This window comes from Nothobranchius furzeri, chromosome 3 (assembly GCF_043380555.1).
Source record: "Nothobranchius furzeri strain GRZ-AD chromosome 3, NfurGRZ-RIMD1, whole genome shotgun sequence".
Lineage (NCBI taxonomy): Eukaryota > Metazoa > Chordata > Actinopteri > Cyprinodontiformes > Nothobranchiidae > Nothobranchius > Nothobranchius furzeri.
In genome coordinates, this window is record NC_091743.1 from 86,976,458 (window position 1) to 86,995,633 (window position 19,176).

Consider the following 19,176-nt stretch of genomic DNA (forward strand, 5'->3'; position numbering starts at 1 on the left):
GAGGACAATAGGCCTGAGATCATGTCCATTGTAGCGCCCTGGGAGACAGCGGGTCTCTCGCCCTGGTGCTGACTCGGTTCGGCAGGGTTTGTTTACTACGCTGCAGACACGGAACCGTTTCCGCAGAGCCGCGAGTGAAGACCGGTGAAAGCCTGGGACGGGTGTGAGTGCTGGTGGATGGGGACAGGTTTAAAGGGACAGACACACACCTCCAGGTTTAAGATGGCGAATAAAGCTCAGAGTTACTGGATCAGAAATAATGAGAAACGGTGGATCATCTCAGAAAGTGACTCTCTGCTGAAGCGTTGCTGAAGAAGGTCTCCGGTTCAAATCCAGAGCAGCCTGTTGGTGTTCTCCAGGGTTTGTCCTGGTACTTGGTTTCTGCCTCAGACCCTACACGTGTGTCAGGTTGACGGAAGACCAAACTGTTCCTAGAAGTGAGCGAGTTGTTAGTCCCGTGATGGACTCGACTCGAGACCTGACCAGTGTGTCCTCCACCTCTCACCTGGTGCGGGAAAAGGAGAATCTAAGAAATCGTCTTCGCCCAGCATGCAGTGGTGACCCTGATCCCCAGACGGATTCAGTCTAGTTCACAGTTTCCTGCTTCTGGCAAAAACACCTGACCAGCCCAACACAATAGGGCCTAACGACATCAACAGCAACTCCTCTGAGGGGAGGGTGTTAGTGTTTCAGCTTGTTAAGCAATAAGAGCTCAATAAAGTTTATTATCCAGACACTCCACATGTTCCAGCTGCCGGTATCACAGATGGATTTAGACTCCGCTTCAGCTGCAACATGTTCAGGTCTGGACTGGAACCGGATTCCGTGTTTGGATCAGGGTTCTGGTTCATGATCCGGTTCCTTTCAGCTTCTGCTGTTAGACAGATGAAATCCAGCTAGACTCTAGAACATGTTGGTGCCTCTTGGCCGCAGAACCAGCCCAAATCATCATCCCTCCACTGCCGCGCCGACAGCACAGTATCGCATTTGACTTTGACCTCACGACGTTTTCCTTTTCAATCATCTTTGATTGTAGCGCCATGGAGTCCAGCTTCAGATTGCCGTCTGAGACCCGTAGAGTAGTTTACTGCACAGGTCAACCTTTGAGTTTTACGACTCGGTGGTCAAAAAAGATGAATTTAGAATCAAATCTGGATTCTGCTTGACCTTTTCTTCTGCCAGTGTTTTTATTTCTGGTGCGTCTGTTTCACGATTGATCTCACATAATAGCGTTTGACGCGGAGAAACGTAAAACTCGAGCTTGTTTTGTTTTTCTTACAGTTCCTGTTTACCAGTGTGATGTCAGCAGCTCTGCGTCTTCCAGAACAATGCGGTGAATTTGAGAACCACGTGGAATCTGGACCGAAGGGCCGGCCCGAGGAGCTGGAATAGCCTGGGCGCAGACTGTTGCGTGTAGACGTGGACCGATGGGCTGTTCAAGCTCGCAATAGCATGCTAGCTGCTAAAGGTAAAGGTGGTTCAACGTCTCACCGCTACCGGCCGGCCTCGGAGTACGACGATGCCACTCTCGCTCAAAAGAGGGAATATTGGAGGAATAAGAAACGGCAACAGAGGGCTCGTCTGTCGGAGCAGAGAGGAAAGCCAGCGAAGGAGAAGGTCTCGTTCCAGCGTGATTCCGCTGCGGGGACTTTGCCAAACTTTGCATTGTCTCGTCCCTTTTACAGTAATGTCTCATGCGTTGCTTCATTAAAGAGGAGAGGTACAGATGGAGTTGGCTCAGAGGATGCTGCTAGCGACCAAGAGGAAAGGTGTCTCGAGACCGCAAACGTTAAAGGCTTCCGGCTGACGTCTGGTTCAGTCGTAGCTCCAGGAGCTGCAGCAACACGTGTGGTTAGCTCTCCCAGCTCCGGTGGAACCCAGCTCGGCACCAGTTCATCGGCGCCTCCTGTGATCGACTCTAGCGTTACAAACGGCAGCTCCATCAAAGCAGAACCTCAGCCATGCGTGTCCGTGCAGGGCAGATCCGTCCCCAGAACCCGGCCCAAGGCCCACGTTCTGTCACCCATTCCGCCCATGACCGACCCACTCGCCACCACACAAATGAAACGCGCCCCCATTTCCAGTAAAGCAGCAGTACCTCGGAGTGGACCAAAGAGTGCTTTGGTCTCCAGGAGAAGGGCCGAAGGTCCTCCTCAGCCTCCCTCGGTGTCCGAGGAGGAGAAGGCAGCCAGGCGCAGAGAGCACTGGAGGCTCAAAAAGCGGGAGCAGCGGGCAAAGCTGGCGGCTCAGACGGCTAACGTCAAAGAGAGAACGCAGATTGGAGGTGGGACACGTCAGAGGACGACGGCACAGAAAACTGTGTCTGGCTTCATGCTTCCATCACAGACCTTTCTGAGAGGAATGGGACAGAAGCTGTGTTCTGTTCGGGTCAAAGTGCCATTCATAGCTGCCAGACACGATTCTGATAAACCCCGGAGCAGGTCTGTCTCCATGCTGCCAGCGGGTCCTGTCAAAGTCCAAAACCCTCAGAAGAGCAGAAGAAAGCAGCCGACCCTCACGTGTGATGTTAACTCTGGGAGGAGGCCAGCGGACTCTCAGAGAAAAGCAAGCTGCCTCACTCCGTCGGACCCCAGAGGCATCGCTCCGTGTAGGTCTCCTCGACTCAAGTTCATCGACGCGCAGAAGAAGTTCATAAGTCTTGGGAATTTAAGATGCAAATCTCCCTCCGTGGCTTCGGCGTTATCCACCAGAGGACTGCCCAAAGCGGACCCGAATGACTCATCAGAGCAGATCATAGCCAAGCGGCGAGAGTACTGGAGGATTAAAAAGCGCGAGCAGCGGGCCAAGCTGTCGCTGGAGTCCAAGACTCGGGCGCAGGAGAAGCAGTCCCTGAGAGTGAGACGGTACCAGCAAATCCTCGCGGATCTGAGAAAGACAAGGGCGCTGACGCACTCAACAGGAAGTGCCCTTTCTCCTGATTCTGAGACCATCGGAGGCTTCATCAAGGAGGATGGGACTCTGACCGTTAACCTTCCTTCATACAGAAACGCAGCCGGTGGGGGATGTAAGGAGGAGCGCAGCGGAGGTCCTCAGAATGTCCACATGACTCGAGCACAGCACGGAGCCGGGACGACGAGGGGACGTGCTGGTCCGGTCCAGGAAAGCCAGGCTCCACCTCAGGGCGTGCAGCCGGTCCACAGACCTCCAGGATTACTCCAAATCAAACCTCACGTTAGCAGCTCCGATTCTGGCCCGCCCTCAGCCACATCCCAAAGAGTTGGTCCGCTCACGCATTCCAGTACCCGCCAGAACACAGGATCAACATCTGGATCAGGCGGGGGCAGCTGTGTGATGAAAGTGGCCGTCTCCAGCTGTGCTCCGTCTCAGAATGTGTTGCTGCCAGAGGAGGACAGGATAGCGAAGAGGAGGGGGTACTGGAGAGTAAAGAAACGTGAGCAGCGAGCAGCCCGCGCTATTCTCCTGAAGCACAGCTCGGCCCTGCTGAAGAGGAGAGCTCAGAGGCCAGACCCGGCAACCGCCGTGACTACACGTGCAGAAGACTCGCCACATGGAAATGACATAAAACAGGAGAGTGAGTCCACGTCTGACCTACGTTCTCCACCAGAGCAGCCGCCGAGCACCCTGCCTGCCCCTCCGGGGCTGCAGCTGGAGCTGGACCCGAGTCTGTACTCCGACAGCCAAGCTACCACTCTGCTAGCCGTGGCCTCCATGAAGAAGCTCCTGGAGGAGTCTCTCAGCAGCGTGGCAGAGTGTCAAACGGAGCAGCTTGGTCTTCAAATCAAGCCGGATGAAGATGATTCTGAGCTGGACGTGAAGCCCGCGGTGTCTCAGCTGATCTTTGCAAACGACGCCGCTACCTCAGCAGCTGCTGACGCAACTCTGCAGATGAAAGGCTGGGATCCAGGTAGTGACGATGTGGTACCAAGAGGCTCAGTGAGCCCTCAGCTCAACTCTTCACTAGTCAGCGACATGCTTCCCTCTTTTCCCGCCTGCAGCGAGGTAGAACTTCTCACCTGTGAGCACTCGTCCCAACCCCTCTCTAACCTCACTGAGAATCGAACCGTGGAAGCTTCTGGGTCTCCGTGCAGAACCCAGAGACTCGTCAGCAACAACCTTCAGGACATCTGCTCCCCAGAGCCGGCTCAGCTTCGCCACCTGCCAGCTATGTCCCTGTACCACCCACACCAGCAGCAGCATCAGGGCTGGTCCCAGAGCAGCAGCCTGCCTCCAGCACAGGCGCACACCCACGTGGGAGCGGAGCGGAGCGGCTTAACCAGCCTGCAGAGGAAGAGGGAGTACTGGAAGCTGATGAAGAGGCAGCAGAGGGCTCGACTACGGGCCAAGCAGAAGGAGCAACCATCCAAAAGCAGCAGTCGGCCCCTTGTGGAGAACATCCAGGTACCAAACACATGGGCTCCAGCCTTTGAGTAACACTGGTTCTCTCGCAGGCCGGCGCTTTATTTCTCCATGAAAATGGCTTGAATGTGATTTTGGCAGACTTAAGAACCGGATCGAGCCTCAGACCAAACATCAGTTAGCCCATGCAGCTCAAAGCCACCCAACGTCACGCTGCAGTTTAAAGGGACTATGTGGAAGTGTGACAGCCAAAACATGTGTAGAAATAATAAATGTCTTCTTCATACGTTCTCCTGCAATGCCCTGGTCCTGTAGAATGAGCCCTGGCATTTTTACTGTGATTGCCTGTTTTTCTGTAAAATCACAGAAAAAGAGAGATGCTCGGGTCGAGCAGGCTGCTTCATGCGCGTTCACGCTCAGTCATCGCCCGTAGCATTTGCTATCCGTAGCTTTAGCAGCAGAGAGAGAGGCAGTGCCACTTTGTCGCTGTTCCTAACGCCTAGTGACAAAGCTAGCTACATTTCTGAGGACCCTTAGCTACTTTCTGTAGAACTTTCTTCTAGATATTTCCTGCAAATTAGCAACAAAATAGCCATTTTCACTCCAAACCGTTCTTTGGACGTTGTTTCAGCTGTCATCAAGGATATAAATGTTACAGATACAAAAGACATCACTGGCGCTTTAGCTCACCTAATAAGATGTCGGGCTCTCGTGCGGGAGACCCGGGTTCAAATCTGGAGTTAATATAGTTTATTAGAGTTTCTCTTTTACATTAATGGTATTTTTTTTTACAGTAAGATGCCCAAATTTTTATCTGAGACTCGCCGAACGGCATTGAATTCACAGATAAAAAAGATGTGGGTTCAACTTCCATTTTGGAACAATTTTTCAAGCAAGGGAAGGGAATGATCTGAGCATGCAGGAGGACTGACCCATCATAAACCTTTGTCAGCTGTGCTGAAGAGAAAGGTACAGAACCAAATTATTTAATTAATTAGCTGCGTGTTCTCCTGTCCTCTGTCCTCCGGGCCACACACACACACACACACACACACACACACACACACACACACGGACTGTCAGCTGTTATTTTCGTTAAGGAGTGTGCACGTACAGCATGCACGCCTCGTGCACGAGCCTACTATTGAAGCTGCCGTTATGCTTTTGGCCTACGGGGGCAATCGCGAGCATAAAAATTCAAAAGTCCATAAAGTCCCTTTAAAGAGCACACTGTTGACTAACGAGTGGGTTTCTGTTCAGCCGCTGGTCTCGGAGTCAGACTCTGTTTTATTCCAGCTGAAACCTCTTAGAGGATTAAAAACACGAGTGTTTATTCTCTCTGACCTAACCTGTCTCTCTTCCAGGTCCCAGGGCCTCTGAAGGATGTGGGTCGGTGCAAGCCGGCCCCCCAGCCCCACCTGTCGCTCGCCTCTGTGGCTGCAGGGACCGCCATCCCTAGAGTCCTGGTTGTTAGGCGAACAGCAGCTAACCCCGAACGGTGTCCTGACACGCTTCAGGTCAAACTGCCCATGACCAGCAGAGAAGATCGGATGAATGTTGGGTCTTTTGATGATGGGTGTCTTCATAAACAGCCCCATCGTAGCGTGGCCCCATGCTTCTCTGCTCTGAACCCCCCCGATAACCCACTGTCCAGCATCCACTTGCGTTCTATTGAATTACCTGGTCAAACATCTAATTTCATCAAAAACTCCTCCTGTGGTCTTCAGAGCCAGTCCTCCTCCAACCTGGCACCCATTAGCACCTTGGTTCCTCCGAAGCCCATCCCGGGGGAGTCTGAGGAGGACTTTTTAAGGAGGAAACGAGAGTACTGGAGGATAAAAAAGAAGGAACAGCGAGCCAGGAAGGCTGTTCGAGACAGGGATCCCCTTGCACACGTGGTCTCAAACAGCTGGAGTCCCGTTCCACCAGTCCAGGGTCTACAGACTTCAGGAGCTGCACAGGTATCTTCAGAGCCTTAAATTAGTCTTCTTCTAGACTACAGGTTTAATCAATGTTCTGGGCCCTTGTTCTCTCCTGATGGAGGGCGTTGGACTACCAGTTAGGGCTCAGACGGAAGCAGAACCTTGTACAGAGGAACCAGGACAGCCCCCCGGAAACGGGTCCGGGGAGGTGGGTTCACGTCTGCTGGCTGAGCCTTACCTCTTGGGGCTCACCCTTGGGTTAGTCAGCTCAGAACAGATGTGTGTGTGTGTGTGTTTTTTGGGGGGGCTCAGAACTGATGTGACCTCTGAGTTAGGTCAGATTAAAATCTGTGAGCTGGGTCCTTCCTGTCTGCTGCTCCATGATCGCTCCGGTCTTTCTGCAGGATCCTGGGAAGTGGGGGGATCCCTCTGTGGACTCGGAGCCTCTGAAGAGGTGGGTGTATTATTCAGCCTTTCACCAGGATCTTTCCCATGTTAAGGATTCATTCATTCATCCATCCATTCACTTGGTAGAGACAGTGCATCTATGTAAATATTCTAGATTATAGCACAATGCTGATTTACACCTGCAGTCTCCAGACAGGTCACTCAGAAAGGTGAGACGGAGCAGGACACACACACATGTTTCACACACTAGCCAAAGGTCAAAGGTTAATGGCTGCATGTTTAAGCTTATGATGTTGAGCACTCCCTTATGGAAGACCAGGGCTTACTGGGTAATGGTGAAATCTCCTTTTCCAGTGTGAAAGTGGACCCAGACCCATCACATGACACTCCCCAGGTAGCAGGTGACGTATCACTCCACCCACCTTTAATAATACAAGCTAAAGTGGCCGCTGTGGGACGAAGTAACCGTGTCTCCTCAGATGAGCCGGAGCCCCTGTTGACGGACTACGGTGGTTACAACGAAGACGATGGTCGTCCTTCAGAGGTGGTTTGGAGGAACCGTTACCTGATGGACTACGACCCGCTCAACCAGCTGTTGGTGTGCATGGTGTGTGGGGAGCTGCAGTACTCTCACACCCTGGAGGGCGTGAGGGCCCACATCGACGAGGCTCACCCACACACCATGACCCTTGACCCCAGGGAGAAGCAGCAGATCCTGGAGGGTTGGGATGAGCAGGTGTCCCAACGGGAACGCTTCTTCACCAGCCAGCTGCAGCAGCACAGCACCGTTCTAGCAGGTAAACGGCACTTTCACACTAGCATCGGCTCCACTCCACCTCGACCGGGTCGGAAGTGTTTTGGTTTAGGTAGCCTCGGATTTTCCCGGACGTCTTTTCAGCCCTCTTGTTGAGGCGGTCTGCCTGGAGCCGAACAGAGCCGACACGCCCACTGCTGACCGATTGGCCGGCTCAAAATCACACTTACTTAGGGGGAGCCTATGATTGGCAGAGAGAATCAGCCTGCGGGGGCTTCCCACAGGCATGATTCATCGTCATTCTGGATACTGTGGAGTTAACACACGAGAGAGAGAGAGAGAGAGAGAGAGAGAGAGAGAGAGAGAGAGAGAGAGAGAGAGAGAGAGAGAGAGAGAGAGAGAGAGAGAGAGAGAGAGAGAGAGAGAGAGAGAGAGAGAGAGAGAGAGAGAGAGAGAGAGAGAGAGAGAGAGAGAGAGAGAGAGAGAGAGAGAGAGAGAGAGAGAGAGAGAGAGAGAGAGAGAGAGAGAGAGAGAGAGAGAGAGAGAGAGAGAGAGAGAGAGAGAGAGAGAGAGAGAGAGAGAGAGAGAGAGAGAGAGAGAGAGAGAGAGAGAGAGAGAGAGAGAGAGAGAGAGAGAGAGAGAGAGAGAGAGAGAGAGAGAGAGAGAGAGAGAGAATGTGAAATCAGTCTCCAAAAGCAAGACTGCTCAGGCTGCTTTTGTTTAATAATGGAGACAACTTTAGCCCCGCCCACTTGCTCAGAGATGTTTATGTTTATTTATTTAGCAGACGCTTTTATCCAAAGCGACTTACAATTTATAACCTATAGGGCATGTTGTGATCTGTGGGGGAAACCGGAGTACCCGGAGGAAAGCCACGCATGCACGGGGAGAACACGCAACTCCACGCAGAAAGGCCGCAGCAGAGTTTTGAACCTGCGACCTTCGTGCTGCGAGGCAACAGTGCTAACCACTGCGCCACCATGCAGCCCACAGGGGCCCACAGCCCTCATGACATCACAGGCCAGAGACTGCCCTTGTTTTTTATCTTGAGAGGCGCCGTATAAAAGATTGCCTTCATTCTTTCGTGTTAATAATGTTAATATTAGGGCTGCACAATATATCGCAAATATATCGATATCGCGATATCAGCATGCACAATATGCATATCGCAAAGAACGGATAAATATCGCGATGAAAAGTCAGCTCAAATGTTTGCTACACATGACGCATTCTGTCCATCAAACTGAAGCATGATGTTTTTTTAACTAATCAAATAGAGCTCTTCACCCATTTGGCCAATTGGGTGGGTTCTCATAGGTTAGATGCCCGCCCCGACACTTAATTTGGATGGCTAGCAAACACCTGAGTTAGCTTTGTTCTGCTCTTTCTGCTGATTCTGCTTTTCCTGGGATCCACGATTCCCTTTTCTTGTTCATTTAGTTTTTCCCTTTCTTCACATCTTTTGCGTTTTTCATTTTAATGATATTTTTAGTCATTTTTTAATTTCTTTGTTTTTGATCAATTTTGTTCCTGAGTTAAGATTTTATTTATGGCCAGTAATAGCGTCATCGCAATATTAATCACTGTTATCGCATATCGCAGGTTTTCCTAATATCGTGCAGCCCTAGTTAATATTAGTGCTTACCTTTGCTTGTCTAAACAGACCTTTCTCCATTAAAAGGAACATTTTCTGAAAAAGCTCACCTCCACCTCCTATGTTGCTGCCATGCAGGTCTCTGCCCTTTGAGCATAGAGAGTCTAAAGTCTGAGTCACGCTTCTCCGTCAGCTCCAAAAGGGAGAGAGAGACACGCACGGAAGGAGACGTTTTGCCCTCATGCTTCTCCGTCTCCTGGAGAGTGTTGCAAAGCAATTCCCCTCCAGGACAACAGAGGGCGTAGCGCTGTTCTGTGGTATCCTGTCATGTATCCGGTCCTAGACGGTGTGTTTATATTGTGTTTTTTGTATATAAGAGACTTTTTAACACGGACATATTTGTCTCTCATTCTCCCACCGCTTCATGCGCTCGCCACCTCTAAACCCACGTTTCCTGTCATTTCCGTCCACAAATAAAACGCTTGCTGCGCATCTTTTCACTCCTCCAGTCACGGGGGAATTAAACGTTCATGTTTTTAGAGTTTTTTCGCGAGGTCTTCTTCAAGCTGCTCCGTGTCTGCGGCTAGTTATCCTCGGCTCTGTTTATGTTTTTGAGGGCGCAATGGCGGCGGCGTCCTGACCAATCACGAGCTTGCGTTCTCCATCTCGACGGACGGATGTTTAGAAAAGAGAGCTCGACTCCGTCCGTCCTTGCCGGGGCTCCCCAGCAGGCCCGCAAGGACGGATAATGGCGTTGCGTGTCTCCGCACTGACGCAGAAGCGTGTCTCAGGCTTTAGGCTCACGGGTCCCCAGAAGAACGACAAAATGAATGCAAGTCAACGGGGCTAAAAACGCTATCTAACCCGCTTGGCCTTACACCCTGGATCACACACATGTTCTACTGCAGTTTAAATAAAATCTAATGATGGGTGTTTCAACCACGCCAGTCATGTACTTTGAGATTTCTCAGCTTTTAAAATTTCGTAATTAAATGATTACAAATCAGATGTCGGTACGTCGCATATATGACGTCACCACAGAATCTCCTCCCCCTGGCGTAGCTGCTACTCACCACATGGTTAGTTTTATGGTGGTTATTTCCTCCTGGAGGAAGAATTTGAACCAAAACCTAAATACCTAAAATATCGTTCCCCCCGTTCAAAAATAAGCACGTTCTTGGTATCAGAATGTCTTTAAAATTCACGGACATCATATGTGAAATCCATGGCACATAACCAGCAGAATTAGAAAAAAGCGTTTTAAAATGGTAAATGGCCTGTATTTGATATAGCGCCTTCTAGAGTCCTGGAACCCCTCAAGGTGCTTTACAACACAATCAGTCATTCACCCATTCACACACTGGTGGGGATGAGCTACAATGTGGCCACAGCTGCCCTGGGGCGCACTGACAGAGGCGAGGCTGCTGAGCACTGGCGCCACCGGTCCCTCCGACCACCACCAGCAGGCAACGTGGGTTAAGTGTCTTGCCCAAGGACACAACGACAGTGACAGACTGAGCGGGGCTCAAACCTGCAACCTTCCGATTACGGGGCGAGCACTTAACTCTTGTGCCACCGTTGCCCCAACGTTTTTAGCCCCGTTGACTTGCATTTATTTTTTCTCCTTCCGGGTACCTGTGTAGATGGGCGTGACTTAGGCTCCCTAAAGATGAATTTATCGAGCGTTTAGTGTAAATCGCCATCTTGTGCCATCGCCATTGGTGCAGTGATGCATTTCAGTGATTCATTCATTCTGCTTCCTGGGAGCTATCACCGCAGTAATGGTGGCGGCTCGACTCCTGGTTATTTCGACATATCGGGTCTCATTCCATTGTGATTAGAAGCTGTTCCAAACCTTTACCAGAGCCGTGTAATGGTGTCAGCAGCAGATAATGAACATGAGTGACTTGGTTACATCATGCATATCATTTTATAAATGAAGAGAACTCTAGGACCGAGCACTGGCCCTTGTGGGACTCCACTGGTAACCTCCAGTATATCAGAACTCCGATTGTTTATCTGTGCATCCTGGTGTTTCTGGTCCAGGTAAAACTTGTTCCACTGACTCTATTTATTGGCCTAAAGTGTTGTTTATGGAGCATTTTATTTCTGTTTGTAATGTTGAACCCTTTTGGCTTTTTTACAGAATCGTACCGGAGCTGAGACTACAGACATCAAGTGACCAAGGCCAGGAGCAAACCTACTCATAGCTGCTCTGTGATGTTTAATAACGTCAGATTTTTGGTTCACATTGGTTTTCTGAAACTTTAGTGAAACATGAGCGTATAAAGAATATAATTTATTGGTCTAAAGCGAAGCTGGTGTAGCGGGGATGCATGGTGGCTTCTAGAGCTAATCTAGATAATAAACCAAAAGATCTGCGAGGGGTGGGGTTTGGGGGTTGAAATCCACGAAAAACCTCTTCAGAGGTGGTTGTTGTTTGTATTTATGAAAAAAACTGGTCAGGATGCCTCCTGGACGCCTCCCTGGGGAGGTGTTTCAGGCATGTCCTGCCGGCAGGAGGCCCCCGGGTCGACCCAGGACACGTTGGAGAGGTTATCCAATCTGGTCTGGGAATGCCTTGGGGTCCTGCCGGAGGAGCTGGTGGAGGTGGCCGGGGAGAGGATGGTCTGGAGCTCCCTAGTTGTGATGCTGCCCCCGCGACCCGGATAAGCGGAGGAAGGCGACGACGACGACCCTGGAAGTGTAGACGTTTCCTCTCAAATGTATGAATTTACATCAGATTATGTCCCACATTAACTCCTGTAATCCCAAAATATTTGATCATGTAGTGAATTAGAAATTTTCAACATCAGAGAAAATTCAGGATTTTTCCACCTAAGCATGTGTAAAGCCAGGATTGGTGATGAACACACTCCACTGTAGGTAGTTTGAGTGGTTCCTGGTTGTGGGTCAGAAACCAGACCTGGCTTTTGGGGATCTGCTGCTGTCTGGACTGAACCTACGATTCTCCCTGCCTCGTGTCGGGTCAGGTTTTCGGTTCTGTACATACGCCTCATGGTTGCGAGAGGCCAAACGTTAGGGTCACTGTTCTGGTTTGTTGCAGCTCTACGTGTCATTCATGTTCTCATGCATTAGTCCGTGTTTTCCTGTTAAAGGAGGTCAGTTTCTCATTAGTACTGAAGGTCTAGAGGAGTCGTGGAACTGACGGAGTATAAAAACACTTTCTTGTATTGTTTTTTTTAATTATTTATAAAAAGCACAAAGCTGTGCAGAAGACCAGAAGCACAACAACACAGTGATGGAGTTCCTCCACCTGCAACACCTGCTGACTTGTTTTCAGGTCCACGGGTCTTTCAACCTCTTTTTATAATAAATATTTTCTATATTTGGGCGTCACCGGGATCTTTTTCAAACAATAAACTACACCTCAAAATAAAGTTGGTGTGGTCTCCGTTTCAGTGCTGAGTGTGTGGAGTCAGTCTGATGGTTACCATGGGAACCTACAGCTCAGTGGCCTAGTGGTAGAGTGTCCGCCCTGAGTCTGAGAGATTAGAGTTCGATTCCTGGTCGGGTCATACCAAAGACTTTGAAAAGTGGGACCCAATGCCTCCCTGCTTGACACTCCGCATTAAGGGGTTGGATTGGGGGGTTAAACCACCAAATGGTTCCCGAGCGCGGCTGTGTCTGCAGCTCACCGCTCCCCCAGGGGATGGGTCAAATGCGGAGAACAAATTTCGCACACACACCTGTGTGTGTGACAACTAATGGGACTTTAACTTTTAACTTTACATCGGCTAACGTAGCTGGCATCGGTTAAGAGTCAGAAGTCATTCAGAGAAACTGGGAGGAGAGCAAAACAGTAGCTGCTGTGTGGCGTGTGTCCACCAGGGGGCAGGAGTCTCCGTCTATTCTAACGCAGAGGCAGACAACAGTCTGAACACCTGTTCAGTACAACCTTCACTGGGTTTTAGCGTTAAACTAAACAAACTCCAGTGTGTGTGTGTGTGTGTGTGAGAGAGAGAGGTGGGCACCAGCTCACCAGTATGTTGGACTGAACCAGAGATGGGTCTCAAGGTCTGACCCCTCAGATGGTGGTTTACGGGTCGGAGGTCCCGGCTTGTTTCGGACGTGAGTGAGTCCTCAACGAACGAACAAGTTTTGAGAACCATTGGCCTAGGTCCCAGGTCCAGCCGGAGAGAAGACCTCCCTGGGTCATGTGACTCGTCCTATAGTGGCTCTTTTGGTTCCTGGAGCTCCAGGTGAAGATGGTCCAATAACCTGAAACAGTTCCTGTATAAAGCTCCTATGTAGGCTTTTTAACCACCAAATGAAGATCAGGGAGGTTCTTCTGAGACAGGAAGGACTGGGAAGTCGTCTCCTTCAGGCAGGGGGGACCTGGGTTGGTGATGGGTGGATGGTGTCCACGTCTTTGTTTTATAGGTTTATTTTTATAGACGCTTTCATAAATGTTTGATCACTGATTACATTTGTGTTTGCTTGTGAGTGGTACTCAGAAAAGGCGGCTCTGAGGTGATGTGTCCTGTGACCACTAGGGGCCAGTACAGCCTAGGCTACGAGAGGAGCTGGGACGCTGTTGTTCCGAGGAAACTTCAATTATGATTCAACCAAGCGTCCCTGAGAGGGGGCGGCTACCTGCTGGTGGACATGGCCGTGACCTCTCGTCCCTGTTCCGGCCCAGGTGAGCTGCTGACTGGTCCTGGCTGCTTTCGAGGGTGTTTGATCAGAGAGGAAAGAAAAAGGCAGAAGGCTGTTTTGGACCACTGTGGTGTGAAAGCTTTGGAAGATCTTCTAATCCGTACACAAAATATTATTGCTGAGCTTTAGAGAGTTCAAGCCCAGAATGGCCTTGTTCTGCAGTGTGGGGTTAGCAGGATGAAGTCTACTGGTGCAATGGGAAAGTCAGCTTCTGGAGACTGATCTGATGCTGCGTACAGCCATCGCTCCCACTGCTCTGATCAAAGCTGCAGCTCCTGTTGCTGTAGAGTTCACTGTGGACTCGGGTTCATCTGTTTCTGAGTCCAGCCCACTGGGTGACCTACACACTCCCATTCCTGTGCTTGGCTGTCTCCTTGCGTCCCATAATGAACCAAATAAACACTATTTAAGGCCTAAACGGCCCTGGTGAGTACAAATCCACCCAGCTCCTCTGTGTTCTTAGAGAAACAAACTGCTGGTTTGAACAAGTGGTTGAATGTTTCACCTGATATGTGAGGGACAGCACTCCGGCGATCCCCACTGGGAGGATCTGGATCTGATCACTTTCATCACCTGTGATGTTTGTTGGTCCAAAGAGAGGCCACGCCCTCCGAGCGTGCCTCTGCATGTGTGGAACGAGTTCCTTCAGCAGAAGAATGAAACTGGCAAGGATTCCTTTAAAATGCGCTGCCTGCAGATGATCAGACTGCAGATTAGAGTTCAAGCTGAACTTCACTGCATGTAAAGGGAGAAGCAACCACGTGCGCGTCACTCTCAAAGGTTACGCCTTCTTCGGATCTCGCCTTGATGATACTAACTATTGTAGCTGGTTTCAGGTTTTAGTTGCTTCAGGCTCCAAAAGCATGACTGTCAGGTTGATTGGTCCGTCTAAATTGTCCTTAGGTGTGTGTGTGTGTGTGTGTGGTTGTTTGTCCTGTGTGTCTCTGTGTTGCCCTGCGATGGACTGGCTCTCTGTCCAGGGTGTACCCCGCCTGATTGCCCGTTGACCGCTGGAGATGGGCAGACAATGGATGGATGGATGGTGTGAAAAGGGAAAAACATCCGGTATGCGGCAGTCCTGTGGGCGAAACTGCCGTGTTGACGCTAGAGGTCAGAGGAGAATGGGCCGACTGATTCAAGCTGATAGAAGAGTAACTTTGACTGAAATAACCTCTCGTTACAACCGAGGAACGCAGCAAAGCGTTTGTGAAGCCACAACACGCTCAACCTTGAGGCGGATGGGCTGCAACAGCAGAAGACCCCACCGGGTACCACTCACCTCCACTACAAACAGGAAAAAGAGGCTACAGTTTGCACCAGCTCACCAAAACTGGACAGTTGAAGACTGGAAAAATGTTGCCTGGTCTGATGAGTCTCCATTTCTGTTGATGTTCAGATGGTCGAGTCAGAATTTGGCGTAAACAGAATGAGAACATGGATCCATCATGCCTTGTTACCACTGTGCAGGCTGGTGGTGGTGGTGTCATGGTGCGGGGGATGTTTTTTTGGCACACTTTAGGCCCCTTAGTGCCAACTGGGCATGGTTTAAATGCCACGGGCTACCTGAGTATTGTTTCTGACCACGTCCATCCCTTCATGACCACCATGTACCCATCCTCTGATGGCTACTTCCAGCAGGATAATGCACCACGTCATAAAGCTCCAGTCATTTCAAACTGGTTTCTTGAACATGACGATGAGTTCGCCGTACTACAACGGCCCCCACAGTCCCCAGATCTCAACCCGATAGAGCATCTTTGGGATGTGGTGGAACGGGAGCTTCGTGCCCTGGATGTGCATCCCACACATCTCCATCAGCTGCAAGATGCTATCCTCTCAATATGGCCGACATTTCTATAGATGCTTTCAGCACCTTGTTGAACCAACGCCACCTAGAATTAAGGCCGTTCTGAAGGTGAAAGGTCATACTCTGTATTAGTGTGGTGTTCCTAATGGTCCTTTGGTTTGTGTTGTCTGGGTTGAAATACGTCACTAAACTAAAGACGTCAGAAGGATTTCACTTCTGTGATTAGAGCTGAGTCATACAGACAGAAGAAAGTTCATTGAGCGGCAGTTTCATGTGAACATGAGATCTTAGGAAATGAGTGTTTAACAGCTGCAGCGCTTTCCTTTGGGTTGAAATGTACTCCTACAAACACCAGGGGACAGAAACGCCCGTCAGAGTCACACAGCCAAATCCCAATGTTGGGAATGAAACGGGTAGGAGGTGGGTTCGGGCGCTGACTGCCTCCCTGGAGGTCTGCACAGTCTCATCGCTACAGAGGAGGAGAGGGAGGAGGAAGAGAGATTACTGCCGGGGCCGTGTGTGTCACTGGAGACTGGTGAGGTCTCAGGGCGTGAAACACCTGATGGCACCTTTCTGACTCGCCTGCTGACACTTTTCTTGTTTTGCGCCATCCAGTTCCAGAAAGGGAGGCGGCTGAACCCAGAGGTGAGAACAGTAGGACATCAGTGGAGGAAACCCCCTCCAGTGGACTGCTCCTGGGCAGATCCACAAGGACTTCACCACCATGGGGTGAGTAGGATGCTCGGATCAGGAGGGGGGTGCTGGTGCTGACAGACCACAACGACAGCTGTAACAATGAGAGCTTCCTGGTGTGTGTGTGTGTGTGTGTGTGTGTGTGTGTGTGTGTGTGCATTTGTGTGTGCGCGTGTGCGTGTGTGTGTGTGTGTGCGTGCATGTGTTTGTGCGTGTGCGTGTTTGTGTGTGCTTGCGTGTGTGTGTGCGTGCATGTGTGTGCATGCGTGCTTGCGTGTGTGTGCGTTTGTGTGTGTGCGTGCCTGCGTGTGTGGTTGTGTGTGCGCGCGCGCGTGCTCGTGCGTGCATGTGTGTGTGCGCGTGCGTGCGTGACAAAGCAGCTCTGACCATCTCTCTATTTACATGAGTTTCCACATGTTAGCGTCGCCGCCCACCAACAGGAGCTAGATGCTGCAGCTCGGCAGCAGCTCCAGTGAGGTCGTGGGATGTGTGGGCTCGGGTACGAAGCCCCAAAAGCCCTGCCAGGAAGTAATGACCTTTGACCGTCCCTTCTGATAGGCTGAGCCAACAGCAGGAAGCTGAGAACAAGACTGGTCAGTGTTTTGTGTGTTCCTTCTTTCTGTGAGGTTCCATCGAGACGTTTTTCTCTTTTAGTCCTGGTGGATTATCAGACGTTCCCTCGAGCTGCTGGAGCTCCAGGATGAGTTTGTCGTGACTATATAAGGCTACGGCGTTCTCCCTTCTGTTCCTGTCCCTCGTTCATTAATCTGGCCCACTTACTGGTGGAACAATCTCAAGAGGCCTTTTGCTTTGTTTTTACCACATGGGACCTGAGATGTTTATCTGCTGGTTTCTTCTCCAATCATGTGGCAAGAGGAAGGGAGGTAGCATGCTGTAGGGTGCTGGTTCTACAGCATGAAGGAATTCTGGCTTCACTCTTGGATGTTATTTCATGTCGGGCTCATTTAAAACCCAGTTATTGGTTTGAGAAACCAAATCATACGCTATCCTGCAGCTTATGATTGACAGCTAGATGCAGATGTAATTACTGCACCTTGCATTTCTGCTCTTTAAGCAACAGTTTGGGTTTGGAGAGCTGCCATTTGCACTGCCCGTTTAGTACGACAGCATTAGTTTAAAGGAAGATTTCAGTAAAGTGTGCTTCTGTGTGAAAACATAAACACGTCATTTCCTGAACAGCTTCTGTTCAAATAAACAGTTCAAACCCTTAAATCACTTAACATTCACCCATCTGGACTCACGGCGGAGAAGGCCGTTGTTGGTTCAGCGTCCAGGAAACAGCAGAGAACGTCTCGGCTAGAAGAAGCTAACCATTAGCATTAGCAAAGCCACCACACAGCAGAACTCCTCCGGGCTTGTGTTATTTGTGGAGATAAAACATCAACGACAGAGTCAGTGGTAGAGTCATGTGGCTGTTAGCCAGTCAGAGGAGAGACGTCCAGATACGGTATCAGGAGATAAGACTCTGCTTTCTGAAGCTCCTCTGGTGGTCCTCTGCTAGTTTCTGAAACAAGGACAGCGGCAGGACCCCCCCCCCCCCCCCCCCCCCCCCGATTTACAAGGCTTCTACTACAGATCACTGTCCCTATGATTATTTTCATTCACAACTTTTTTTCTCATTTTAAACATATTTTTAATCATTTATTTGAAATATTTTTGATACTTTTTTATATTTCATGAAGCACCTCATGACTTTTATACAATCTCTTTCTTTCTTTCTTTCTTTCTTTCTTTCTTTCTTTCTTTCTTTCTTTCTTTCTTTCTTTCTTTCTTTCTTTCTTTCTTTCTTTCTTTCTTTCTTTCTTTCTTTCTTTCTTTCTTTCTTTCTTTCTTTCTTTCTTTCTTTCTTTCTTTCTTTCTTTCTTTCTTTCTTTCACTGCAAATGCACTGATTAAACAAGTGTCCCACACCTTTAAGGAGTCAGCAACACACGCATGATGGGGCAGAGGAGTTAAGTGCCCGCCCCTTAGCTGGAGGGTTGCAGGTTTGAGTCCCATCTGTTGCCGTCGATGTGTCGGAGGGACTGGTAGCACCATTGGTAAAGCACCTTGGGGGGTCGTAGAACCCAAGAAGGTGCTTATCAGATTATTAAATACGGCCACTTTGATCGTGGGCGCAATCAGACCAGTAGCTGATTGGTCCTCACGGTGCTTAACTCCATTTCTCTGAACAGAGACTGTTTAGGATGTGGTTTACGGCGGGTGTTCTTGGCAACATTCACTCTTTTATCACAAAACGTCCCTTTTATTTATCTATTTTCTTAGCATGTCCTGCCTCGGAATCCCAGGCATTCCACAGGGAGAAGCTAGCGTGCATGAGCCGGGAAAGATGTTGCTCTGCGAACGGACACTCGATGGTATCCTGATGATCGACTTGATGGAAACAGGGTAGACAGGTTCCAGGATAGATGTGAGGCCTGTGACAGTACCTCCTTCAGCCATCCGGGCTGTGTGTGTGGCGGAGTGTGTTTGTAGAACAAGTGTGTGTGCACCGATGATGTTGAGAAGGACATGAGCCCCACAGCACCCAGCACCAACTGGGTGGAACTGTTTGATTAATAGCCGTGCTCTCCGTGAGCCCTGCTTGATTATGAGTGCATGATGGGAACCTGTAAGCAAAGGTCGTGTGCTTTTCATCACTCTGGGAATGACAGCTGCACAAAGAAAGAGTAGACAGCACGATAAGAACAGGGCTTTTTAGACGTGTGTGATGCTCAGATATGGACACGTATTTTCAGTGGTTTAGATGTTTGGATCTAGTTCTGCGTTTCTCCTCTTGTTGTGGTTGAAGTCCTTTCTGCTGAGGGTGTGTGAGTCCTTCTATCGCTCTGAGGAAGATGGGGAAGGAGCCAAGTTCCCATTGTGTAAAATATCAAATATCTGTTTCGGGGGAAGCTGTTCCAAGCCAGTAAACTACACAAAGAGAATGAGAAGCATTTTGTAAAACTTTTATTTAACTT

General features: G+C 49.9%; 2 protein-coding genes across 3 annotated transcripts in view; both read left to right on the top strand.

Moving 5' to 3' along the window:
* Positions 1 to 11,368, top strand: part of si:dkey-28a3.2 (uncharacterized) — an 11,593-nt gene extending 225 nt beyond the window's left edge. Inside the window, exons 2-7 of one of the 2 annotated variants that reach the window (XM_070549686.1) lie at positions 1,282 to 4,380; positions 5,703 to 6,299; positions 6,665 to 6,714; positions 7,023 to 7,069; positions 7,148 to 7,465; positions 11,163 to 11,368. In XM_070549686.1, the coding sequence (XP_070405787.1) occupies positions 1,453 to 4,380; positions 5,703 to 6,299; positions 6,665 to 6,714; positions 7,023 to 7,069; positions 7,148 to 7,465; positions 11,163 to 11,179 (3,957 nt within the window). In that variant the 5' untranslated portion in view covers positions 1,282 to 1,452 and the 3' untranslated portion in view covers positions 11,180 to 11,368. Of the gene's footprint in view, positions 1 to 1,281; positions 4,381 to 5,702; positions 6,300 to 6,664; positions 6,715 to 7,022; positions 7,070 to 7,147; positions 7,466 to 11,162 lie in introns of those variants that run through there. The other variant, XM_015958117.3, reaches the window with a different exon arrangement.
* Positions 11,369 to 16,118: 4,750 nt separating this feature from the next.
* The window catches only part of pde5ab (phosphodiesterase 5A, cGMP-specific, b), a 158,918-nt gene continuing 155,860 nt past the window's right edge, over positions 16,119 to 19,176 (top strand). Inside the window, exon 1 of the mRNA XM_070549687.1 lies at positions 16,119 to 16,232. Within this exon, the coding sequence (XP_070405788.1) occupies positions 16,228 to 16,232 (5 nt within the window). The 5' untranslated portion in view covers positions 16,119 to 16,227. The remainder of the gene's footprint in view (positions 16,233 to 19,176) is intronic.